General features: G+C 33.9%; 1 protein-coding gene across 2 annotated transcripts; it reads right to left on the reverse strand.

The window, feature by feature from the left end:
- Nucleotides 1-1,785: 1,785 nt before the first annotated feature.
- On the reverse strand, nucleotides 1,786-25,881 carry LOC128552791 (filamin A-interacting protein 1-like). Of its 2 annotated transcripts, none has more exons than XM_053533856.1 (15): nucleotides 25,588-25,881; nucleotides 20,235-20,468; nucleotides 19,510-19,709; nucleotides 19,181-19,244; nucleotides 18,593-18,789; nucleotides 18,130-18,205; nucleotides 13,299-13,495; nucleotides 12,065-12,143; nucleotides 11,328-11,530; nucleotides 10,521-10,719; nucleotides 8,889-8,993; nucleotides 8,490-8,525; nucleotides 6,444-6,566; nucleotides 6,084-6,179; nucleotides 1,786-5,868 (listed from the first exon to the last, which is right to left on the reverse strand). In XM_053533856.1, exons 2-15 carry the CDS (start codon nucleotides 20,430-20,432, stop codon nucleotides 5,593-5,595), a joined length of 2,049 nt encoding a protein of 682 aa, XP_053389831.1. In that variant the 5' UTR covers nucleotides 20,433-20,468; nucleotides 25,588-25,881; the 3' UTR covers nucleotides 1,786-5,592. The 2 variants fall into 2 exon arrangements, with proteins under 2 accessions (XP_053389831.1, XP_053389832.1); XM_053533857.1 differs by having other exon boundaries at nucleotides 12,065-12,140; nucleotides 25,588-25,880.
- Between the last annotated feature and the right edge of the window lie 164 nt (nucleotides 25,882-26,045).

The following is a 26,045-nucleotide window of genomic DNA, read 5'->3' on the forward strand; positions in this document are numbered from 1 at the left end:
ATGGATTTGCTTTAAAAATAGCAGTAGTTTTTCATAATCACCCATGTCATATGACACAAGGACTATTTTTATGTTTACTTAGAATTTCATGTTAAAGTATATAATTACTTAGTGGATTAGAATTAAACTTACATAGTTGTTTCATATAATCATACACATATGACTTAAAATTCATATCTCTGGCATTAATAATTTATGAATTATTCCCAATATATACTCAGAACTTCAGGTTACAGCCTTGATGCGATTTCACTTTAACTCTCATAATTTAGAATTCTACTAGAGTTTCCCAAGATATGGTCTTTTTCACTAATAGTATCCTTTGACAGCTCTTGTTGTCTCTCATATTTTCCCTTTTATGTTTCTAATGAGTATGGATATTTATGCAGTTTTATTTACCTTTTACTGATTCAGTTGTTCAGATGAAAGCAGCAATAACATTGAAACTTGAATATAAGAATATATTCGATCTTGCTGCTTAGAAAAAAGGTGTCAAAACGCATAAAGTGAAGGCTCAACAAGAACAACCGCTGTTCCAGAATCATTGATTCAATAAAAGGTGGCGCTGTATGTTAAGTCAGGTTACAAAATAAATGGGCCGTTCCACGAGACAACCGGTAAAAATGACACAATATAATTGTTGCATGATAAATAGTTTAACCTTTAGCCTGCGAAATGTCTACTATGGACTGATCCATCATTCATTCTGGGCAGTACTAATCATTGCTCGAAGGGATGTTCACTGAAAACATATTGACTGAATAGTGAACAGTGCAGACCATGATCAGCCTTAATGGACGTGCAGGCTGATCTAAGTTTACATTTGTCACAAAGACAGAATCACTTGCCGTCAGCAGTCTAAAGGTTAAAATACTGGATAATCAATTGATTTTCTTATGTGTATGCATAAAATGAAAACTAGTATATGATAATTAAGTTATCTAAGGCAAATCGAATTCTACCATATTTTCCAAATAATATGTTATTTGTGTTGTCATGGTAACCAAAATTTCAAAGCAACCATGCACCATGATAATATAGAAGTGTGAAGATAAAAGGCCCATGACGAAACAAAAATACACGGTTAAGTTATTTTTCAGCTAAATCATTCTAAACTGTTTCTAAATATTAAATGTGCGATGTTTACCTAGTGATACGTATAATTTCTTATATAAATGACATAAAAATACATGTCATGCACGACAACGTCATACTGCTTTCAGATGAAAAAGTGAGAATGTTCTTCGTGAATATCTTGTTATCTCAATTTTGATTTCTTGGCACTAATACAGGTTTTGTCATGTAACGGCCAAGTTTTAAATTTTATTAAGTTAAGCGGTTATTCATGTTTCAACTACATTTTTTCGGCATTTTGAATATTTAAAAGCAGTGAACTGTGTGTCTTTATGTTAGATAGAAGTGTTTTTAACAATAGTTTTCATGGATACACTCATACCCGGATTGCTTTCCTTCTTGGTGTATATGTTTAATAATTAATTTTCAGTGTTTTTAGTTACTTTAAAAAATGCCAGCTTGAAGAAAAATTTCAAACTTGAATTATATAGCAATTGGAGTATTGGTTATTATTAGAATGATTAGAATAAACTACCTTGCAAATGCTTATGTTTCAGCTTCCGTAAGGTTTGTTGGGCAAATAATTGAAAGACAATCTTAATTGCATAGCTGTGTTCTAAAATATGTGTTTAGATTTTTTCCATGAACTAAAATCGTGTGAAAATAACCATAAAACGGCGTATTAGAAACTGAAGAACTCATTTATTCATTTTTACTCTTTATTTTGAATTACTTAAACATGAAAGTGCACTATAAATTCCAAAAGAATGACAAAGACCTGGCGCGTTTCTTCGAGAAATGTATAATTTTTTCTAAATTTACGTATAACACTTGTCACACTTTCTGCATAAATCAGAAAAGACTATGTCAAAACAAAAAGAGACAATAATTGCTTTTGCTGACTACAGTTTGATAAATGACAAGCGGCTATTGTTCTTAATGCATTTAGATATGTTCATTATAAGAGAGATCGCCGTGACATCACGCATTAACACCTGTTTATCTGGTGGTTGGCAAAACAATTGCTTTTACATTGTTTATGTATGGGATCGGAATTTTTAATTTTTAATAACTTTTTCGTTTATTTAAAGATTTTAAAAATTCAAAAAGTTTTGAAATGCTTATGATTTTGATATTTTCTTATACAATTATCTTTATAAAATGAGTTACCATTTTAAATGACATATGATTTTAATAGCGGCGTAGCGATGTTCAAAACATTTAGAAAAACACTGTAAGTTAAGCGTTCATAACTCATCCATTTTACTTCGAAAAAATGATTAATAGTTATTAATAAATTGCTTGTTTTATAACCTTTCCATTGATCAAATAACTATTGATATAATCTGAGTTTTAAGGAACTTTAAGCCGATAGAAAAACATTACTATTTACAAAAGAACATGGACGCTCGGCGTGTGCCAACCCGATCTCTGTCTTATCAGTGCTAAAAATAGAAAATACAACGGGTTTGTATACAAACACGATCTCTCCTATTTGCTTCTTACATTATTCATGATATAAAGTTTTGCCAAAGATTGACAGTTTGCACAAAAACGTATATTACATGTTAATGGCATCCTCATAATGCGGAAATAATATTCCAGACGTTCCTTTTCAAACCATAACAGAAGATTTCTACTAATTAGATGTATTTAAATGATGAAAGCAATCAAAAGATCCAAATGACATCCACGGCACAATCTTCCAATAGAGTATGCAATGAACATGTACATACTTATACACAGACGAAATCAAGTTGAGAATGAAACACAAACGAATAGTGGGGCTGCGCCTAGGAATACTCAGTAGCAAAAATACTTCTGGTTGGTTTAAGCCGGCTAAATTTGCAAGAAATGTCAGAATGTTTATCCCTGCTCCAAAGTGACAGGACTATGTCAATACAAGAGATCACAGAGTGATCTTGGCGCCCACCATTGAGCCATTTTTGAATCTTCCAAATTTCAAGACTATCTCAAGGTCAAAATCAATTTTCATTTCGGTACAAAACACTGTGCATGTGGTCCATGCATGTGGTCCAAATTTGAAAGCTGTAGCTTGAGAAATGTGAAAGTAGGTCACTAGTTCAATTTCAAGGTCAAAGTTCATTTCGGTACACAAAACTATGCATGTGCTTCAAATTTAGAGGCTGCAGCTTGAGAAATGTGAAAGCACTAGGTAAAAATCAATGTCAAATTACAATTCAGAACACAAAAATATGCATGTGGTCCAAATTTGTAGCCTGTAGCTTCAGAAATGTGAAAGTAGGTCACTAGGTCAATCTTAAGATCCAAGTTCATTTCGGTACACAAAACTATGCATGCTGTCCAAATTTGAAGTCTGTAACTTGAAAAATGTGAAAGTAGGTCACTAGGTCAAAATCAAGGTAAAATTTCAGTTTGGAACACAAAACTAAGCATGTGGTCCTAATTTGAAGCCTGTACCTTCAAAAATGTGAAAGTAGGTCACTAGGTCAATGTCAAGGTCAAAGTTTGTTTTGGTACACAAACCTATCCATGTGGTCCAAATTTGAAGGCTAGCTGTAGCTACAAAAATGTAAAAGTAGGTCACTAGGTCAAGATCAAGGTCAACTCATGCCAAGGTTCATCTTGCCACTCAAACAATACATGTTGTCCAAATTTGAATGTTGTAGGTTATCGACAAAAAGAAGTTTTTCCCTATATAAGTCTATATGAGCCATGTGACCCCCAGGGCAGGGCCGTATTTGAACCTAGGAGGATAATTTTAACAAACTACGTAGAGAACCACTAGATGATGCTACATTACTAATAATCAAAGTCCTAGGCTTTGTGGTTTGAACAAGAAGATTTTCAATGTTTTTCCCTATATAAGTCTATGTAAACCATGTGACTCCCAGGATGGGGCCATATTAATTTGAATAATCTTAGTAGAGGACCACTAGATGATGTCACATACAAAATATCAAAGCCCTAGGCCCTGTGGTTTTGGACAAGGGATTTTTCGAAGGTTTTTCCCTATATAAGTCTATACAAACAATGTAACTACTTAGGAGGGGCCATATTTGACTCTAGGGGGATAATTTTAACAACCTACGTAGAGAATCACTAGATGATGCTACATTACAAATATCAAAGCCCTAGGCTTTGTAGTTTGGACAAGAAGATTTTCAAAGTTTTTCCCTATATAAATCTATGTAAACCATGTGACCTCCAGGGCGGGGCCATATTTAACCCCAGGGAAATAATTTAAACCATATTGGTAGAGGACCACTAGATGATGCTTTATACCAAATATCAAAGCCCTAGGCCCTTTGGTTTTAAACAAGAAGATTTTCAAAGATTTCCCCTATACAAATCTATGTAAATTTAAAAAAAAAACAAAGGGCCATAACTCATTCAAAAATTGTTGAACCAGTCTGATTTTCAGAGGGACACAACTAGGATACCAATACATCATTCTGTGAAAATTTGGTTAAAATCCCTCAGTAGTTTCTGAGGAGATGCGATAACGAGAAATTGTTAACGGACAGAAGGACGGACGAACGGAAGGACGACGGACCACGGACGCAGAGTGATTTGAATATCCCACCATCTTATGATGGTGGGCTAAAAATAGTACACTATATAATTCCTACACAGAAATAACTTAACATGCCTATACCTTCCTAAGTGTGAAAGTAGGTCACCAGGTCAATGTCAAGATCAACGTTTATTTCTGTACACAAACCTATGCGTGTGGTCCAAATTTGAAGGCTGTAGCTACAGAAATGTGAAACTAGGTCACTAGGTCAATGTCAAGGTCAAAGTTTATTTCTGTACACAAACCTATGTTTAAATAAAAACGTTGAATCAGTGACAGACAGGTTTAAAAGATAATTCTTAGAAAGTTCTAGATTCGGAATGTAAGATGTTTAAGATAATATTTATGCAATGAGATTACTTCAAGTGTTTAAATAAAAACGTTGAATATAACTCTTTATTGGATTAAAACTCAAACGAATGAAAATGAGCCTGCAGCTCTCGTTCTTCAAAATTAATTATGGAAATTATTATGAAGCACAAAGGCAAGAATTATATGTTATGAAAATCGGTTTAGAACATGAAGAGAATTATGTTCCACTGTTGGCTTTCAACAGCACACATTGTATGAAGATATTGTAAAACCATTGTCTGAAGATCAAGGTTTTAACACAAAATAAAATTAAAACTGATAAACACAAAACAATAAAACGTCGTGTATAGTTATGATGATTGTTTTGAATTCCTTCGGCAAACTTACGATCCGAATTCTTGTTGCTGGAAATGTGTATTGTGTCATTTTCCATACGACACGGCAAGTTCATTTTCCACAGCGCACTGGTCATATTGCGTTTCATTTAATCAGCTAAAAAATTATAATGTTTAAGTATCATAAAACACGAAAACATAAAATGTAGTGGTTATATAAAAGACACTTCGCAGATCACCAACATTGTGTTAGCTATGTCATTTACACAAGTCATGCATCTGTTTATCGGTACTACATCTAAACATCTAGTTTTAGGGTTTCTGCCCTTCTGCCACGCCTTTGCAGACGACAGGTCCATTTTCCTCTAACAACAACGCTGGCCAAACCACGTAACTGACTAGAGGTCCGGATGCGGTGTATTCTTTGTACATGTTTTTATCAAATTTTATCTCTTTTTCGGTGGGAAATTCATGTAGGACCAGCGGTGGCGATTGGACAACCATCATCCAGCCTAGGTAAAGGCACTTCAGAATGTATGGTTTTAGTTCTTCTATGCATCTGTTTGTCCAGCTTGCTTCGATGTACGCCTTAAAGAGTACAGACAAAATTTACATTTTTATTGCCTTTATAATTTACCTCTCTGCAATCTAAGTGGTCATTTTCAATCTTTGCATTATTACATATTCAAAATTTCCGTCAATACATGTTACAGCGGATGTTTTATTGTAATCATTTACATTTTACTGGAAAAGAAATACAGTAAATGATAACAACACGTTCATAAAAGGTACTTAAAACATACCTTTTGCACAATAGGCACCATTGATGACGCCATGTCTTTTCGCAGCTGCTTCAATTTAGTATCAGCGTTCAATTTTGAGTGTTCGTCTTTCAGTATCTTAAGAATATTTTAAAAGATCAGTCAATGATTACTCTAAATACTAGCAATACATCATATATATTGTCATGTGCGTCGGGCTCAAAGTGTTAATCTAAATTTGAAAGTGATTGTGACTTTAACCTTTTGTGTCTACCTGTATCAAAAATACAGATCTATTCTTAAAAGAGATATTGAAAAAGTGAAAAAGGAAAAACGCCACATCTGTATTAAATCTACAGCAATTGATTTTCTTTCTACTGCAGTAAACAAACTAATAATTACTTTTTCGGAACTCGTTTTAACACTATCGGCATTTGTATCAGAATCGGGCTCCCATCTGCGCTGTAGTTTTATATCTTGTAGCGAAGACTTCTCACGACGAAGAAATTGTCCGACATCTCGTGCCTGAAATGATATATTTGCATTATTCATGTAGTTTTATTGAACTTAAAACTTAATTTGACACACAAAGTTGTCATGTATACTAAAGGTATTAAATGTGGCCAGTAACTTTTAAACAACATTTAATGACATTTATCACTTTTCGTATATTCTGTTAAAGTCTTATTTTTAAACCATTTTATGAATTCTTCACTCATTTAAAGGGAAAGACAATGTTGTTCTTACGTTAATTGCATCAGCTGGGATTTCTTAAATCATTTAAAGAAGTGAAAGAATTTTTAAAATCAGAGTAAAAATGAGAAAGTTATGAGCCTTTAGATATTTGGTCAAATTGGCGGCCTTTTGTTTCCATGGCAGCAAAAAAGCAAAATGGCGGATTTATTAATTTTTTACACATACATTTGAACTGTATTTACTTATTTCTGTAAAATAATTTCTGTATATTTTCCAGCTATAATGAAAGAAATCATCAGGTTTTACACCTTATACTCAAGAAACACATGGAAATTAATCTATTTTAATGGTTATTTGATAAGTAAAGAATTCAGCAGTGTGTAAATGACGTCATAAACACACAAAAATGGCTGCCTCAATGATCAGCCATTTTCTTAAATTTCAATCTGTCATATCGTTTTCAATAGTGGTCCGATTTTAAAAATTCTTCAGCAGAATGAAAGACTTGATGATGACTTTTATACAGAATTAACTTATTGTCAGGCTTTCCTTACCCTTTAATAAGAAATTAGTTTTCTTTTTATTGAAATATGATTTTAAACTTTAGTTCTACATTAAAAGTTCATAGATAGATCTAATATGATTTATTTTTGTTTACATTGAAAACGCCTACTGAAAGGTATAAGTTAAAGAATAGATCTATTGATGTTTTCACTGTTTCAAACAGTCAAAATATCTTCTTTTTTATTTTTCACTTGTACGAAACTACACTTGAATGCAAAAGAATATGAATTATAAATAACTGGAAACTCCTTGCAAAATGTACTTCAGTTCAGCTATAGATGTATGTACATAAAGGTGTACGGCGTGATAAATGTAAAAGAAAACTATTTTGCAATCGTTTAATATCGATTTCATGACGTCACGACACTATGATGCACGTGAAGCTGTGCGGGTGAAAATTGAAATGATTTGTTCAAAAACACTGAAAATACATGACATAAAAAGAAAGTTCGTTTGTTTTTGTGTAAGATCGAAATATTTTTCACTAGAGAACACCATAATTTACATGTTCAAACATATTGCTTATGGTGCTCCCGCGTTAAAATATATTTCGATCATACGCTGAAACAAACAAATATTCTCTATTACTTAAAACGTTTTAAAACTGCGTGTAGATTCAGAATTCACTCGCATTTCTAATAAATGTCTGCTAGATATATAATTGTCAATGCTACTCAATAAAAAAGAAATAAAATAGTTCCAATATTTATTTCATTCCATAGGCAAACTATATTTATTTAAATTGTACTCATCTTAAAATAACTTGATATTGGTTGGGCACACAGGATAGAAAAATCAAATTTTAAGAAATTCTAACATGTATTATGCGCTTAGTGAATATATATAAATACAAATGTTCAAATATAAAAACTTTGATTATAGAGCTATCTAAATCCGTCTCTTCACAAAAATCAGATTAACCATCTTTAAAATAAAACGAAATAAAGTTGAAATTTCGTGCGATTTCTAAAACTGTAGTTACATCGTACCAATGATATTTCATTATTTATATGAAATAGTTAGGTTTTATTTATTAAATTTGATTTCAACACATCAGTTATCTAAACTAGGATAGACTGTCATATAAAGCGTTTAAAACATATAAATCGCATTCAGTTGACTTTTATATAATCAATAATATCTATTTCGTCTCATCAAAAATATTTGTAACCTCAAAGTTTTACTGACCTGCTGTTTTGGCATTGTTAAATGCGATGGCATTCTCTGAAATATTGCATGTAAACTGTATTAACATATCACATTAAATAAAGGAATCATGAGATAGACTATAGATACAGATATAGATATAGAAATTTCCAGATTCTGTTGTGCTACAGGGACTTTTACACTGAGGCGAACAATATCAAAGTAATTATTTCCTACTGTTTTCTTACTTATTGTTTTAACACACGCAAGTTCTCAGAAATATCAAATATGTTGCAACTGTTCAGTTGCACATTGATTTGTACACATTATATCAATATATACTTTTGATTATCACAATTTTATTATTTTTTCTTCACATTATGACCTACTTATAACATATATAAAAGCAAGAGTACAATAATATTTGAATATATAACTCACCATTTCTAAAACAGTTTGTCGGTACTCTTCAAACAGTAGATTTACAGCATCAGAAACTTTTTGTAACAAAAGCTCAGACTTTCTCTCACAGAATTGCATCACGTTCTACGTTAGGTGAAAGAAAGCAACAAGATAAAGTCCAATAGGAAAAGCCACATTCAAAGACCGCAGACGCCTTTGCAGCACTTAAACATTTAGATTTTAAATGTAAACAGTTTCAAATGGAAAATGTTATTTTTGTCAATGGACTATTTAAATATATTTCTACTGAGTCTGCAACACTTTTCTTTTTTTCTTTTTTGACCTTTGGGTTCCCACTTTTCCTACGTAACTCACTTACTACATGTTTGACGTTGTGGAAATGAAATAAAGCCATTACATAAATTTGATGATAGTGTTATAAAGTCTTGACGTTGACGTCGTCTTGAGTATAGGAGACGTTGGTCGGATTTACTAGGTCTATTATTGCTAAAGAAAGAAGATTTTTTTATATAAGGAAAGCTTACATGTGATATAAAGAATAATACATCTGTGTCTTTCCACATTGAATTTACTAAACTCACATTTTAATATTTTATTCAACTCGTTTAATAAATCCAATACGAAAAGACACGCATGTAATATCCTCTATTAACAGTAAGTGAGTAACGTTAAATTAGGACTTTTTACATAGATTAAATTTTTTAGAGATATCGTCATATGCGCGTGTAGTCTTTTGACACGTCATCGATAGAATAGATGGTACAAATAACCAAAATGACATCAGACTTAAGGTTGATGCAATGTGTTCATATTAAGAGGAACTAAAATGTACAACAATCGTCAAGCCCCTTAAAACACTGACTGTTAGTACATAAAGCTTTTCCTCTAAATAGTTTGTGAGCGATTTGACCTGCGACCTTCAAACTGTACAGGAACATTGCGAGTTGACGGTATTTAACATATTGATTTTAAGGTATGTGGGTAAAAGTTCAAGTTCAATATGAGTGTAGGTACAAAAAAAACTTCCTACCAATAATTTGAAAATAACCCGACCTACAACCCTTAAACATGGCAGGCAAAATACTTATGGACAAAAATAAACCATACTGATTTTAGAAGTCAGTTCGTCTAGGACGAAGAATACATGACCATTAAGGTAATGGAGAACATCCATCATGGACTCCTATTAATTTTGAGGTTTCTTACTCAAAGGTCATGGTCACTGCCATTGATGGCGATTGTCATCCGTCCGTGACGTGACCTTTGTCTTTAAGAGGGGTCATTAATCCAAAGAGCTAAGGACCTGGAAAGTGAGAGGGTCGTGAATCAAGAAGGCTTTAATAGGTTTTTGTGAAAGGATTGACCTCAAAATCCATAGGAGCCGTGCACTGCTCATGAACATGTGCAAATTAAGTTTTTGAGCATCATGGATTAAAGAATTCTTCAATTATTGAGCGGAAAAGAATATTTCAGCAGACGTACAGACAGGACAGACCTATGGCATCGTGAATTGTGTCCTTTCGATTGTTTAAAAAGAGTTTTGCAAAATAACAGCCTGTAAATCCATTAGATAAAGGGTCTAAAGTAAAAAAAATTGAAAGGTCATACACTGGAATAAAAGTTGTATCAAGTTATAGATTTAACGCTAACCTGTAACGTCAGTCTTAATGTTTCTATCGTTTTTACTTCGTCATAGCCAGCATGTACTAACGCTTCAAAAGCATTGGTCCATTCATTGTCGTATATCTCGCTGTAAAACTCTCCAAGCTTAGTAGGTCGGTTTGGATCACTCAGGTCGGTAATTGCAGGATTGTTATCAACAAGTTTGTCTCCAGCGAATTTACTTAGCCTGTAACAATATATGAAGCAGCATATATTCTAATCAAAACAGTCTGATGGATGTTCAAGCAATTATAACGCTAAGGAAGACTTCTTCGTGGTTCGCTGACTATACAAGTAAAAATCAAATCAAATTTAACTTGAATACTAGCATTCATTTCACCCACAAAATGCTTACACGTAGTTAAGTCAGTTTAATATAACATTGTCAATAATGAAAAGATATATGGATGAATGAGACGTTGGCAGCTTTAAGAAATTGTAAAATCATGTTTGATAATTTTTAAAAATTACAAAGAAATCATTATAGTCTATTGTGCAAAAATCACATAAAAATCAAAATATTTTGTATTTTGTTTAGTTCCAAGTAGTGTCAGCATGGTTTAGGAAATATTGCAATTTTCAATCCTTCATTGTTTCGGGAGACCCCAGATTATTTCAGGCACGGGCATGCACCTGAACTAACTCAGCAGCCTCCCTTACTTGAAAGAATTTGAATTCTGATAGGGTTTGAACCCACAGCGAAGCCAGGAAGCTGGTGATTTTTGATCACCGAAGCAAGTATAACTCCCATGAAAGATAATACTTTCTTATTTACAGAAATAGTTGACATAATACCTAAGCAATAATTCATCCTTTTCTTCTTTAAGTTGGTTGGCATATGTCTGTAACGAATCATTCTGTGCTTTCAACATTTCCCTCTGGTCGAGGAGTTCTAGATTGTCTTTTTCCATTTTTTGGCACTTCTTTCTCAATGATTCTATCGGGTTATCTCTTCCAGTCTGTTTTCCTTGTGTGGCTTTGACTTGCTGACTTTGTTTCTGAAATGGACAGAAATGATGCTGTTTCATTTGCTGATCTATAAAATGAATATTATTTAAAAAATAATATATCTCACTTTGTGATATGTTGTTGAATAAAATCATTGTTTGGAGATGCGAAGGAATTATATCACGAGGGCGCAGCCCGAGTGGTATAATAATACGCATCTGAACTACAACAATGACTTTATTTAAGAGCAAATCACTAAATGGTATATATTATTTCGATTCTAACACGTTTCCAGGGATTTTTAAGTACATCCATAAAATATTTGTCTCTTTTCCGTGGGTTTATTTTCCAGCGCGCAGCTATGCCGTTTGACGCTATAACGTAATAATTGTGACGTCAGAAAAATGAATGGTTGTCTAATAACACACAAGTTTCAGCCTTCTTTGTTTAATAGGAAAATGAATGGGGTCGTATTAGAATAAATATTTTACTCCTACAATTTAAAAATGATTCAAGTCCATATTTCAGAATAGTTTATATATTAAAAAATATTGCGTTTACTGGGGAAAAAATCAAAGATATACCTTTAATGGTTCCTCATTATGTTGCTTCTGGCGTTCTGTTTCACCTTTGGCAGTTTGTTCTGAAGAGCTTTTATTTCTGCTTATATACAAATAATAATTATTATTGCTGCTTATAGACAAATGGAAATTATCATTTTATCATTTTGTCATTTCCCCTTTCCGATGACAAAATCAAATATATCATAGAAAATGCCACATTTTTGTGAAATATTCTTACAGTTGAGAAAAATATACTAACAGTAAGTCATTTAGGTACGAATATTGTGGTGAAATTGATCTACACATTGTGTACCGTTTATGGAATATACAGGAATGAATTGTATTGTTTATGACTTTTGGCTTTGCTTAGGTAAATGATAAATTAGGTCTGTCCTTAAATGTGCAGACTAATAATGTATTGGTGGACGTAGAAAAACAAACCGTGGACAAAGAAGTTGGCAAAGGCAAAACCGGAGAAGAAGACAGGGAGAAGAAGACAGGGTAGCCTAATAACTGGCCCAATCATGCTGAAAAGTTTGAAGATTCTGAGGCAAGTTGCTCTCAAGTTATTGAGCAGAAACCGTTTTCATGGTTCAGGCCTCTGTGACCTTAACCTTTCAGCTTTTGACCCCCAAAACAACAGGGGTCATCTACTTCATAAGCTCAATCACGCTACCAAGCTTGAAGGTTCCGAGTCAATTGGTTCTCAGTCATTGGGTGGAAACCGTTTTAAGGTTCATGCCCTTATGACCTTGATATCTGACCTACTGACTCCCAAAAACATAGGGGCCATCTACTTCATCTACATTCTCAATCATGCTGCCAACTTTGAATATTCTGGATCAAGTGATTCTCAAGTTATTGGGCGGAAACCGTTCTCTCTACCGACAGACGGACCGACCGGCCGACATGTGGAACGCTTCTTCGAAGGACGACATTCGTACAGGGCTATTTATAACAATAATAGCCATTTCGTGGGTATATATCTTCGCGAATACAGACAGTTAGCAAAACTTAACATAGCGAAAATAAATCCATCACCAAAACTTATGATTCAGATTTATTTTATTTGCAATTTACCTAATATTTCATATATGATTAGCAAACCTGTCTGCTCCATACGCCTAAGAAAATGTTTGATAGTTATTTTGTACTGGCGGAAGCATTCCGTACCAAACAACCGATCAGTGGACTACGATCACATAACCTGCAAAGTATTATGGTCACATCATAATCCATATTAACTTCAACATACCTCGCCAGCATTTCTGACTTTTCTTTACTAAGACGTGTGTTGCATTCAATTAGACGGTTGTTTTCTTTAATCAATTCTTCATTTTTCGACTGTTCGTGTAGATATTTCTCTTTCAGCTCGTCTTTCGCCTTTCTAAATGTTTCTTCAATTTCTTCTTCGGTCTGACATTCTTTGTCTTCTTTTATCTGTTGGCTTTGCTGAATATATGTCGAATTTGGTTGAATAAATGGAATTAATTTTCTTAACTTTAGGGATTTAGTACTGCTTTCAAACACGTATAACAGCAGGGTAATATTATGATTACACATTCAGTGTTTGGTACAATGAACATTAAATGTTTGATGATATGACTCTATATAATTGTTTATTGAATTTTAATCTTTTCGATTTCAATCTGTTTGTTAATATGTGTATACGGTCTGATGCATTCGTATACTTTTCCATGTAGAGTGCTGTATGTATGACTTCGTTCTATGCATGTTACCTTTGCTTTTGAGTTCTTGTCTTTTGTTGTTGTTTTTGTTGTTTCGTTACCAAAATGAGGACTCTCAAATTTTTTAATAATCCAGTATTTTCTACGTTTTAAAAGATAATTTATTAAGCATAAAACGCAACCTATCAAAATAACAGCAGACTCGGTTTTAATGAGTCTGTTCATAGTATATAAAAATGCAACATCTTCACACGCCACTGAGCACAAGTGCAGGGACGGTTTGTGCAGCCGCACTCAAATACTGCTATTGTAATTTAAGAAGGATCGCAAGTATAAAACGCGAGCTATGAAAATGATAACATATGAGGATGGTTCGAAAAGTAGTGGCAACAGCGGCAGGCTATCCATACCGTAGACATTTTCCAAGAAATGACTGTGTGAGACCTTCAAAGTACTCTCTACCTGACTGTACATAATTTTCCAGGCGTAAAAGCCACTCAGAAAATGCATTTTGGAAGCGCTATTTAGTTATACCGTTTATACACTGGTATAGAGCGCTTCAAACTGCGCTGCGTGTTTTAAAGCGGCGCCCCCTTAAACATGATTTAGTGTATGGGTTCAACCAAAAGTCACAAGGGGAGAGGTCAGGGCTATATGTTGGGTGTGGTAAAACATCAATATAATTCTCCTTGAGGTATTCCAATACTACGATTGAACGATGGGCCAGGGCGTTGTCATGTAGCAGCTTGATGCCCCACTCCCCTGTCCTTAGGCGCTACGCTGTGTAATGGTCGAGAACAGCAGAGATGACATTGTCTTTGTAAAATGTACCCGTAACACTACTGTGTTTAGGGACAGGAAAACGAGCCACAATTCCATCGGAGTCAAAGAATAGGGCATACATAACCCGCCTGACGCTTCTGCGCCGCCGAGCAATAAAGGGCCTCTCGTTATTTCACCTACCCACTTTTTTTATTTTCTTTATTGTCAGGCTCAAAAAAGTACAGCCACGTCTCATTACCTATAACAATTTCTTTGATACGCCTATATTCCCTGTTTTATATTTGACGAGCAGGGCGGAAGCTTTTCTACCCTCTCCCTCTTTTACTCAGGGGTCAATAAATGCGGTATCCAGCGTATACAAACCTTAGCAGGTTATGTCTTTCTTTTAAAATCAGAAAAACCGCTGACGAAGTATGGCCCGACATTTCCCCTATCTGCACCACTGTGCATCTTACATCTTTCCCGATTATTACTTTCACAATATCAATGTCTTTGTCAGACACAGCTGTCAGAGGGCGCCCAGGACGGGCCTCATTTTTGGCTCTGGTTCCCCCCCCCCCCCCCTCTTTTTATAGTACTGAATGGCAGCGCACTGTCGCCGTACACGCTGTCTAAGTCGGCTTTAATTTCTGATGTGCCGATGCTAAGCAGTCCGCGTATCTTACAATACGCCCTCTGCTCTTCGCGATAATTGCAGCTAGATACAGCCATTCTTCGGTTAGTATGATATACTACATGTATTTCAACCAGGGGCCGTATTCATAAAGCATTTTAAGTATAAGTTTTGACTTAAATTGAAGATTTTACGTAAGTTTGTGGTGATTTCAGCTTAAGTCTAAGTAAAACTTAAGTCCTATTCATAAAACAGCTTAAACTTAAGATACGTAAGAAATGACTTAAGTCAGAAAACAAAATGCCATCGTGAGTACGATTAAAGTGTTGTTTTTCAGATAAAAGCACTTTAAACATAATTGTGCATGCTGTGTCTGTCTGAAATTAATGTTGTCTTTTTTAATGTTTTCGACCACAATAAAAGCCAAGAATTACTTATTAAGTTGTTTTATGAATAACAAATATACTTAAGTAAAATAAATTTCTTACCTACGTAATACTTAAGTAAAAAATCAATTTCTTATACTTATACTTAAGATGCTTTATGAATACGGCCCCAGGGCTCCAGATAAGATGCGTATTAGCGTAAATTACCCTTTAAAATAATGCATATATGCACGTCTGATAATTTTTAAGCGTATAAAAATGTATATGAAATTACAGAAACGCACGCAATGACTTTTTACTAGCACAAGATTAAGCTTACCAAAAGGTTCCTTCTAGCGCATATAAAATATATTTTAAGGGATATTGTTTTAGCATGTTACAAATGTTTAATGATGCAATGAGAAAAATATGTTCTGTCATTTTTGGTGCAAACTAAACTATTTAAGAACTAATCTAAATATTAACAGTTTTATTATAATCCAAAGTTGTTTTTTAGTATAAGCAAGTGCAGTACATATTACGCTATTTGGAAGCAGTTGTCTTGCAGTCTGTATTTCAATTCCGGATGTTTTCATCACGCGACTACACCGCCGAGTACCTGCACACTTAACACAAAAAAAAATTTCATACATGCATTTACGATTCGAAAAACAAATCAGGAAGGATAAAAAAAAGTACGCAGAAGAAAGCACTTGCAAATCTGAAACTTGTGTATTGAAATGTTAGAAGCTAAAAAGATCACGTGACCAGGGACAATTTCATTACGTATTTTTTTTTTTATTTATTTATTTTTTTTTTTTGGCGGGAGTCTATTTTAGATGATGCATATTCATTTAATTAATCTCGATTCTTTACTATGATATATTCAATTGAGGAGTTACATGATTTAAACTTTATTATTGTGTCTTGTTGTTCTGTTATTTTACGGAGTTGTATTTCATTAAAGATTGAAATAAAGATTGATTATGCGTAAATACATATTGGGCTAGAGGCTATTTGTAATGAGTCCAAGATGGCGGCGCCCTACGGGAATTCGGATTCCTTTGACGATACCCTTGTATCCATTACATGCTTAGTCAAGTGTGACATGTTCACCATAAGTGTTCCTTCCCTTGCGAAGGAACAATAAACAAAATCTGAATCGTCTGGATGCTTTACGTATGGTCGGCAATAATTCTCCCATATTGAACGTACACACGCATTGAATGGTATTCTATACACCTAGGTTAAACTATATTATACACTCAATGCGTGCGTAAATCAAATGGTTGGGAATTAATATGGATGTTACAGTAGTGTGTTTTAAGGCGGTGTTGATTCAAAATGTAAACTTCCAGTGCGGAGTAAACAACAAAAATGTCTTGAATGTAAAACAAACATTCTACGCATTCTTTAAACCAATTAAAATGATCCTCAAAACATAGTTAAACGTATATTGAATATTCTATTGGATTCGGTAGCGAGGGTGATTCAGCCAAAGCTGCATGGCCAAGGGAGAAAAAAGAAGAAAAATACTTGAAGGCTGAATATTGAAATCGTAGTGAACTGCAAACAAATTCATGGGGGATACACCCAATAAATATGTTATAAAACTGATTTCAGTTGTTTTTTTTTTACTTTTACAAATTCTCAGGAGTAAAATTACTCCTAGTCAATTTCAGATTTTAACATTTTAACATTTTACTCATTCATAAAAATTATGATGAGTAAATACTCATAAGCCAAAAAAAAATTATCTGGAGCCTGAATTTCAACTGCTAATTAAATGTGCTTTTGCACGTTAGTTTAGTGCCATTTCCGGTCAGTTAGACAGAAAAATCAATACTCTTTCCAGTGACATGCCAAACTTGTTGGTGCACGTGCAAATGGTAAAAGTACTGGACTGTTGTCACTATTTTTCAAAAGCTCCTCGTACTTTGTTTGATTAGTGATCAGAAAATGAAACACTACTGAGCCAAAGTATGGGAAGGCTTTTCCAGACTGCTGTTGTGATAGATGATAAATATATAAAAAGATACTTTGGAACACAAATTATAATATGCTTGTATCTGTTAAAACACGCTTACGCTAGAATGACGTCACGTTAATGTGCAGTGACGTCTATGCTTTTGTTGCGACCAAGAAAGAGCGCTTCTATATTTTATCTACTGTTTTAGATTAAGGGCATATTAGAATCGAAATAATTTATAGCAAAACCGTGTTTTAACACTGTTTATACACTTGGGCGGTAATACGTCGTACAAATAATTTCACTCGGGCTGTGTCCTCGTGAAATTATTACGCACGACGTATAACCGCCCATCGTGCATAAATAGTGTTAAAACACTCTTGTGCTAAAAATTATTTCTTAAATGCAACCAACACAAACGTTTGGCTAAAATACATAGTAGGGATAATTTGGGAATATCTTTGGGGCCATTCAAAAGTTCTACTTGGCTTCCCACCTTATGTCTTGAAACATAAAGATTTAAATTAAAAGCAAATGTAAATTAGTGTAGCTAAAACCATTCGGACATAAATTTTCTCAATCTTTGCTTGAAATGGGCTATATTTTGAATAATCGGATATATCCAGAACACGACGCGAACAATGAGAAGAGGAGATTAAAAGCTGTACCTGTAGTGTTTCTTTCTCTTGTTGCTTTGCATTTTCAGCTTCAAGTCTATCAGTTTTGTCTAACCCTCCTCTATTTCTACAAATAAGATATTCAGATGTTTCTTCTTTGCTATTTCTTTCTTTTCTACGACAAAAGGCAACTGTTATTTACAAATTTTATATCATGCATCATTTTGTTAAAAACCTTTCAATTTAGATACGAAAAAACTACATGAATGTAAGAAAAAGTTGATATCTTGATTAATTATAGTTGTGAATTAGAGGAGATCAGACGTTTTTGCCCAAAAATATCAAATGATCCAGAACAAAGAATGATGACTTAGTATTTAAATCTGTTTCTCGACAAAATACTATTTGTCGTAGACGAATTAATTGGCAAGGATATGTTTCTTTCGTGTTTAACTGTAATTTATCTATCTCGCTAGTGTTGTAGATGAATCAAAGGGATAATCATCTATTTTACCTTTCCTGCAAGTCAGAATTTGTTTTTTCTAGATGTTCGACACGTTCTTCAAGACTGTTTTTCTGTGCGGCCAATATCTCTTTCTCAGTCTGCAGTTGGGCCTTTTCTTCTTCAAATTCATCTTCCAAATTCATCATTCTTTTAAGAAATTCATCCTGGCCCAGAGTTCTATATTCATCAGCTCGACGTAATCGATCCTGCGGATACATTAGGACACGACTGGTTTAAATATTTAGTTTAAACTGCATTTGATGTATGTATGACTTATATAGTCTAAGTAGAGCATTAACCTTGTAAATGGAATATGACAGAATATTTGTATAAGTGAACAATACAAATATCACATTAAGCTATTTACACATCGTAATTTCTTAACAGCCAAAATGTACATACATGTATGTAATTGTTCAAAGTAAATATGCTTTGTTATTCAATAAAATTGTTGTTGTTTTTTTCTTTCAATTTTTATCTATAAGGTCATGTTTAAACTACATAACAGGTATTTTACAATCTGAGATATACCTCTTTTACATTTAAACAATTTCATAATTGAAACCTTACACGTGCATATAACTATTTAAAACAAACCTTCGACGCAGTGTTACCAGTCTTAACGTTTCCCTCAGTGTGCAGTTTTGACGGAAAAAGTTTGCTAAAATGTATAATGATGTTTGGCATTACAAGAACTTAAACCACATTTTACGAGGAAGCACACATAATGATACAGTTACGTGTAATACTAAAGCATTTCTATATACATGTAACTATAGAAAATAGCTACATAAATAATCAAATAATGATTCAAATACTACAAAAGAAGGAAATGTCATGAAAACGTATAATCATGCTTCAAGTCAAAATAATGATTAAACGCTAAATATATATTTTTAAAATAATATTTAATAGGTATGCATTACTATTGTTGTTCTGTAGCTATTTCTTTCAGTTTCTTCAATTTAAACTCGGTCTCCTCTTTATTTCGAAGTAACGTTTCATTTTCTTTCTTCAGTTGATTCATTTCAGCATCTGTTTTTCTTTGAATTTCCTGACAACAACATGCATACTGCATGGCTGTTTCGGGATATTTAATTCGGGCGTTTTTTTCTTCAAGCTTTGTCTGAAAACATTTGTTGAAACTAAGCAATGAATATGACCAGATTACAAATGGGTGTAAATGTTGGAATACATGTATTCGAATTTTATCAATTATTGTTTTGTACGTTCTTTCAGGAACGTCTTGAGAGAAGTCAATTCTGATAATGAATTGAAAAGATAAAACTTTTTTATTTTATGCCAAATAATGAAATACTTTTAAAGTTTTTCTTTACTTATTTGCTTGTTTTCCACCAATTAGAATGAAATGAGCAGCAAATTAGTTTGCTTCGAAGTGAGACAATTTTCATACTTTCGGGGAGATATATTCTATATTCACGAAATGAAAATAAATACACTCTATATATTAAATTGCTGTTTTAAAAAATATATATACAGGCTTGTGCATGACCTGTTACTTACAATTTCATAAACACCACAGTTAGGTTATGTATCTTAATACAGTGTGAAAATTGAATATTTACCTATTTCTACATTAATAGTTGCAATAACCTCTAATTATACAAAAACACAATTACAAAAGACATACTGTTATTGACTTGATATTAAGCCATCTTGTCTCTGTTTCTTCTATCTGTTTTCTCAGATATGCAGGTACCCAACTCTCTTTATTCTTCCAACTTTCTCTAAGATTTTTTATGCTGTCACCCCAGGTTTTCACTTCTTCCTCCAAAAACCTCAGGATGTCTTCCGTTGCCATCTTCTGTGTAGACTGAGCACCACCCATTTGTATGTTATGATGTTTTATCACCGATGTCTATAACTTGAATGAATATTTCAACTTTTTCAATAAGACATTTTTAGAGAGAAAAAAAATCTAACAACAAACTTTGATGATGCGTTTATGCTTTGTGTATTTTCAAATGTTCTTTTTAAAGCGACTCTCCTTTTTAGGAGAAATTATTGATCTCTCAAAATGCCATAAAATGTTGGTAATTGGTACAAACTTTTTGACATATGACTTTTTACGAGATATTCTTATACATTACCAAAGGTATTTTGCAGAATCGAGTAGACCATATCAATGCTTTTGACATAATGGAGAAAATCAACATTGTTCTTGCCTTTTACCAAAATCTTACACTTAGTTTCACTCACTTTGCTAACTTAGAGGAAATGAACATGCTGATAATGTTCTTTCCAATTAGGGGCGAGTAGCTTTAAATGCATGTCAACCGGTTTTCAACATGATGTATAATATGGTTCTATCCTTAAGAATGTAGGAAGGCACTAACAACTCAACTTTAATCAATTCTATAAAATATAAATGGAAATAAAGTGTCTCACCTTTGTGTTTCAGTTTTGTATCACGTAATGAGTAATTCCGTTTTGTTAATTTTATATTTAACATGGTGCGTAACGCTTTTTATCACATGTTTGACGTCGCGGGAGTGTAATAAAATTAAATAAAAATGATAATACACTAGTGTAATAAAGCTTTGGCGTCGACGTCAGTTATAGTACATGAGTCTTTCGTCAAACTGACTTGTTTATATAGTAAAAGAAAGTAGAATTTTTGATGTTTCGACAGGAAAGGCTAGCATGTGATAAAAAGAATATTACATTTGTGACTTTCCGCATTGCCGAGCATTTTATCAATTTTATTCAACGAGTTTAATAAATTCAAAATGAAAAGACACACATGTAATATCTTCTATATTCAATGAGTTGTATCTTTTCTACTACGTTTTGTATACAAAGCTACACGTTTTTGAAAAGGTCTTTTAACAGAGATAAAAAAAAACTATTTTTAATGTTTATGACTACAAAAAAAATATATATCACGAAAGGAATAAAATGTCTACTATGAATAAACATCTTTTATCCGAAAGTTTGCACTTGTTCATGCTTAAAAAACTGTTTCATATCTTTTTGAAAAAAATATACTTGTTTAAATTTTATGATATATTTTGTCCTGTTAACGGGTTATAAGCCCCATCACTGTGCATATTATCAAGGCATACCGTGAATCGCAATACAATTCAAAAGTAAGGAATACTGTGAAACTGTTGGGATCCCTAGCTGTAAGTCTTAATCTTGGGGATGCGTAAGGCATTTAATTACCTTTGGTGGCCTTTGTAGTCTTAATGTCTATGATAATTTTGTTTTATTTGTCTAGAAATGAAAAGACCTTTCCAAACATAAATACAGTTTCTAAATATTATACTTAAAATATTTAAACTATGTAAGAGAAAAAAGTCTTATCAAACCTTATACTTTTACCACCGACAATTATATGCACTGTTCATACGTTTGTCAAATGGAAAAAAACAATCGATGACCAAAAGTCCGGTCAAAATATCACATACATTGACAGGGTGAACTACACGAGCGTAACACTATCGGAAGTTGCTCTGCAAACTTGTAGAACATACCAAAATCGGAGTTTATACACTTGCAGCCTCTTCATGCATGCTTGCACTTTCGAAGCACTAAATACAACCCTGACGAGAAAAAGAAACGCCTCATTCAAATTCATTGTACAATATTTTGTTAACTGTGATTCAAAATTAGAAAAGAACAATGCGATTTGCAAATCTGATGATTTAAAAGAATATGTTGTTTATTAGACAGTATTTCATGGCCGCAATATGCTTCAAATCTTGAATGTCAATAGACTTGTCAGAGTAAGTTCACTGACACAATCAGTAGCGCGCTTGGCCACAATTACTGGCCCCCACAGCAGCAAGACGCCGCCCCGTGCGCTCCAGTTACGTAGCAGATACCGTGGGATTCTGGCCCACTCCTGGTGGAGCGCTACTTATCAGTTCCTGGACGTTGGCAGGCTGTGGTTAACGAAACCACCGTCTGTCTAAGGTAATCCAAGGCGTGTTCTATCGGATTGCAGTCCGATGAGCACATCGGCCAAGGCAATACGCAAATGTTGCTCGTCTAAAAAAAGTTCCTGGTGGCATGCGCGTTGTTATGCTGAAAGATCAAGCCTTGACGTTCACGGAATATAAGGACAACCACAGGACGTAACATTTGGTTGATGTAACGCCTGGCTGTGAGATAACCTTGGCACAGGACGAGTTGAGACTTAAACCTATGGTTGATGGCTGCTCAGACCATAACTCCGCTCCCATCTCAAGGACTGCGCTGCAATTGTTAGCATAGCGTTCACAACGTCGTCTGCTGACACGGATACGCCCGTAGGCGTTCCAAAAGTTGAAACGTGACTCATCGCTACGTTCTGCCAACGCTGACCGCGATGGTTGCGGGCCCAAATAAGACGCGATAGGGCCTGTGACATATAATTTCCCGTTCTCTAAGCCGATTTTACTGCATGTCGACTTATAGACTGTCCTCAGTTACCTAACTAAAACGTTACCTGGATTCAGTCGTCACAAACCTGTCACGCAAATGACGTTGACGTATGTAATTGTCCTGCCGTACTGACGTTACACGCGGTGTACCCGAAAGAGACAAACGTTTCCGTTTCTCTGACACGTCGAACGATACAGTGTATTATCGAACGAGAGACTTTTTAAATTTGTTCTTGCGTTCGCCCACATTTGAGCATAGCCAAAACATGGGCCCTCTCTTCGAAATTTAGCCTCGGCTTATCGCAAAATGATTATCAGACAATCTCTGAAAATGGTGTATGTCGACTAATACATGTATCTATGTAAAATTCGCTCGATAAAACCACATGATTGACACACACGGACTGCACGAGGAAATCATGAGCAGGTATATGCATTTAAAGACGCGCAACAAAATAGTATTTTTTGTATATCCATGATGGCAATTATACATGGTTTGCATGAAAAAATCGAGAAGAAACAAATTGACAGTGACATATAAGGCCGAGACAATGTGTTTAGCGTCTAAATATATCATTTTATTAATGTTATAGTATGAACATTTGTTGAAAGATTAAGATGCGTTGAGAACATACTTTGTTTTTCCAGTGTAAGACAGTTATTATTGTATGTTTGAAAGCTATACTGGAAAGAATATGATTGAATACGTTTGCAGATGAAGATGTGAAGACACATTTATTCAGTGAGGGCCTAAATTGTCAACCTATCAGCTTGTAGAATAGCTGTATTATACTAGTTTATCAGAATGATTTGCGCGAAGTTCATGTAGGAGGAAAAAATAGGTCACTAGGTTGCGGTGGGTCTTTAAAGCCCTGCTCCCGTCCTACCTTTTAACCTTGAATTGTCACTGAAAAAGCATGAAAATCCTGACTATGAACAGTGACGCCTGTCAAAACAGAGTCTGTTTTATATAAAATTCTATATGAAATACCTGTGGTTTTGCATGCTAAAGTGTGGCACGTGGCCGTTATCTGTTACCTATTGTATTCATGCATATATATGCATACACAGCAGCGGAGCAAGGACGCTCGCTACAGTTTCGTATTTTTTTCTCAATAATAGATTTTGATGAAATGTTTTGTATTAAAAGATCATGTTATGATGTATTGAAAAATGAAATAAAAATACTAGGTCACCAGCTTTGTTTCAATTTAATTTGCCACTAGATATGGTGCTATTTTAAACATTTTTAAAAATTTCTGTAATCCTAAAATATATTTCAGTAAAGTACAATAATCAGCATAAATTTGATTATCTAAGCAGTTTTATAACGGAAAACAATATATGTATTTGAAACATGCTCAGAGAAATCAAAAGAACATGATTTTGTAAAGAAAGGAATACTTGTTCAGCAGACCCAAGGGCTATTTTTGCATATTTTTGTCAGTTTTAAGTTGGTACTTCCGCTATTTTGTCGAGTTTCACATAAAAGAATTTAATCAAACTCTGCACATACCTTTGGTTATGTCTACCTTATCTAAAACAAAAAGAAAATTGATAGGTCACCATATTAGATTTCGCTTAAATCAAATTACAACGAGGTGGGGTGTGACGGGCATTTATACAACGCAGGCTGGTACGAAATACTCTTTCAGTGTTTGAGCAAATGACTTAGAAATATATATATATAAAATTATCAAACGGCAGATTTCCTAATAAGCGGATTTTAAGGTGTTTCTGAAGCATTTTGATGGCATAGAACGATGAAAGTTTCCGCCTTATTTTTTTAACAAAACCTATAGTTTACGAATGCACGGTACGGGTACGGTACGGGATTAGAAACAGCTGTGACTCAATGCAGAGTTGGAGCGCTGGTATAAATAACAGACTCCAGTATATGTCGGATTGAAGCAATTTGAACTATAAGTACTTTAAATGTATATATTTTGTAACCATGGCGATACATACCATAACCTTTAGTCAGTATATTATACATTTTGCACATTAAATGCATGCGAACATATAATAATTTGCGAATTTTTGCCGTACGCGACATTAGATAATCACTTCCGGGCATGCGCAGAAGACCGCACCAGCACTACGATTACAAATTGGCACGGTGTTGGGGTAAATATCGACCCGTCCGGAAAAACTGTAGCGAGTGCCTTTTTTAACAAAGGGCTGAATAAAAGCGTACGAGTTTCGGTCGCTCAGAGTACATGTACATTTCTTACATTGCCCGACAAATTTAAATCATGTCACGAAAATAACGCCAACGTTCGTATCTCGTCAGTGTAGATCGTGCATGTATGTATAAACTCCAATTTTGGCGTGTCGAATAACGTCCCATTGTGTTACGCTCGGGTAGTTAACCTTGTGAATGCATTTGATAGTTTGATCGGAATTTTGGTCATCGATTTGTTTTATCTGACTAACATATAAACAGTACTTGTGCGCGAAATGGGGGATTTTTAAAAAAGAAATACACTAGACCAGACTGAAATCGAAACAACAAATAAAAAAGAACAAAATAGGACAGATATATATATATAAACATTGGTTATGTAATATAACTAGAAATTATGTTATTTAGTCCAACTTAAAATAAAAGCAAACCTGCGTTAATTTCCTATAATTCCTCGCATGATTTTGAGTCTAAAACCGTTACACGCTTATTACTTCCTTTATGCATTGTTTTAACTTCCGCGTTGTAATCTAGTTTTGGTTTAAACAATCAATACTCGTTAAACAATCGCAGGCATTAGTATCGAAAAATAATCTCCGTTTAATTTAAGCTAAAAAATAATGTGAAAGATCATTCGAGTTTCTGTTGGTTTTGTATGTTCTTATTACTAAAACGATTTTCCATGTTATTTTCTTAATTAATGGTAATAAAAAATGTATTTCATTTTGCGTCTCGTTATTCTGTTGATCTGATATCGCAATTCGTTTCTATATCATTGTCGAATTGTTATTTATATCGTTTATACTATACTGTCATGACTTGTGACTCTTAGTTTATTTATTCTATTTGTATCAGCTAAGTATATTTTTTTCATTAGGCGTAAAAAAAT

The sequence above is a fragment of the Mercenaria mercenaria genome, unplaced genomic scaffold (genome assembly GCF_021730395.1).
Source record: "Mercenaria mercenaria strain notata unplaced genomic scaffold, MADL_Memer_1 contig_3155, whole genome shotgun sequence".
In the NCBI taxonomy this organism is placed as follows: domain Eukaryota; kingdom Metazoa; phylum Mollusca; class Bivalvia; order Venerida; family Veneridae; genus Mercenaria; species Mercenaria mercenaria.

What these genes read in the sequence shown, in the direction of transcription:
- LOC128552791 (XM_053533856.1), bottom strand. Translation starts at nt 20,432, where the DNA reads ATGGGTGGTGCTCAGTCTACACAGAAGATGGCAACGGAAGACATCCTG. An exon ending in ATAATGAGGAACCATTAAAG is followed by an intron (nt 11,531 to 12,064) that starts GTATATCTTTGA and finishes TGTCCATTTCAG; the next exon opens with AAACAAAGTCAGCAAGTCAA. An exon ending in AAGGATGAATTATTGCTTAG is followed by an intron (nt 10,720 to 11,327) that starts GTATTATGTCAA and finishes ATATTGTTACAG; the next exon opens with GCTAAGTAAATTCGCTGGAG.